The sequence below is a fragment of the Entamoeba histolytica genome, genomic scaffold (genome assembly GCF_000208925.1).
Source record: "Entamoeba histolytica HM-1:IMSS scf_1104750518343 genomic scaffold, whole genome shotgun sequence".
Taxonomy (NCBI): Eukaryota; Evosea; order Mastigamoebida; family Endamoebidae; genus Entamoeba; species Entamoeba histolytica.
Window position 1 is genome coordinate 1405 of NW_001915274.1, and position 1272 is coordinate 2676.

Genomic DNA, 1272 nt, shown 5'->3' on the forward strand with positions numbered 1-1272 from the left:
TGATAATTTTACTCTTCAATAATATCAACATTTTAATTAATTATTTATGAGATGATCTAATTCCCTTTTCTAATAAATTTATATACTACTTTTATAATTAATAAACAATATATTGGATTTTTTGATATACCTTTTAATTCATTGCTAATTGTTCTTTGAAAAGATTTTAGTGTATACTATTTATGTATAATATCTAAATTAATATGAAAATTGTTAAAAGTTTAATATTGAAACCTTATTCAATAAATATTTTGTTAATTTTCATACAAAGTTAGTTTGTTAAAAATAGATAGGATTGAGTTTATTTAACTAACAAATAGACATGAAAAATACTATTCAATGTTTACTTAAACTAGGCTTTTGTAATATTAAACACTAAAAAACTTTAGTTATTTTCTTACACATTATATAATTCTATTTCAATAAACGTTGTCTAATCTTTTTTTATTTTATTATTTTTTATGATGACTCTTCTTAAAACAATACTTCAAAGTCTAAATATATTTTTATTTGATCATTGGTTATCTCTAATAAAGTATTTCTCGTTTCTAATCCAACTTTAGTTAATATTGTTGCTATTCCTATTCAAATTTTTGGTTGGGTTCTTTCTATCAGTTCATTCTATAGACTTGGATTTAAAGGAACATATGAAGGTGATTGTTTTGGATTTCTTTTTGATGAGTTTGTTGTTGTTGAATTTTAGATTTAAATATCAATTACATCCAAAAAGATATTAATAATTAGAATGATAACTTCATTCCCATTTGGATTTGTTCCACACCCAATGTATTTTGGTGGTGCTCTTTTGTTTATTAGTTCTGCTTTGTATTATTATTCATCAACTGGATTGATCCTCTCAATTTGGTCAATCGTCGTTTATTGCATTTTCTCATATCTTGTAGAACAACCACTTACCATTTTAATTTATTCCAACAAAAAAACACAACACGATGAGAAGAAAGAAGAGTAAATTAGAAATACAATAAATTCACTTTTTTAGTCTATGTTTAATATTTTTGAACCTGAACAATGATAACTTTTACTAAATATTCCATCTCCTGATTCTTTGCTAAAATAACGACATTCATAAATTCCTCTTTTAAGTTCTGTTATATTCATTTCTATTGGATAATTCATTCTCATTGGTGTACAAATGATGTAATCTTCATTTCTTGTTGTGGGGTGATATGGATAGATTCCTATCCATCCCATTTCTCCTTCTTCACTTACTCTTACTTCTAACATTCTTTTACTATTATAACAAATAATATT

General features: G+C 24.0%; 1 protein-coding gene across 1 annotated transcript; it reads right to left on the reverse strand.

Moving 5' to 3' along the window:
- Positions 1–996: 996 nt before the first annotated feature.
- On the reverse strand, positions 997–1212 carry EHI_132990 (uncharacterized protein; the record flags this gene model as incomplete). The annotated part of the gene is made up of 1 exon (XM_001914243.1): positions 997–1212. One exon carries the CDS (start codon positions 1210–1212, stop codon positions 997–999), a length of 216 nt encoding a protein of 71 aa, XP_001914278.1.
- Between the last annotated feature and the right edge of the window lie 60 nt (positions 1213–1272).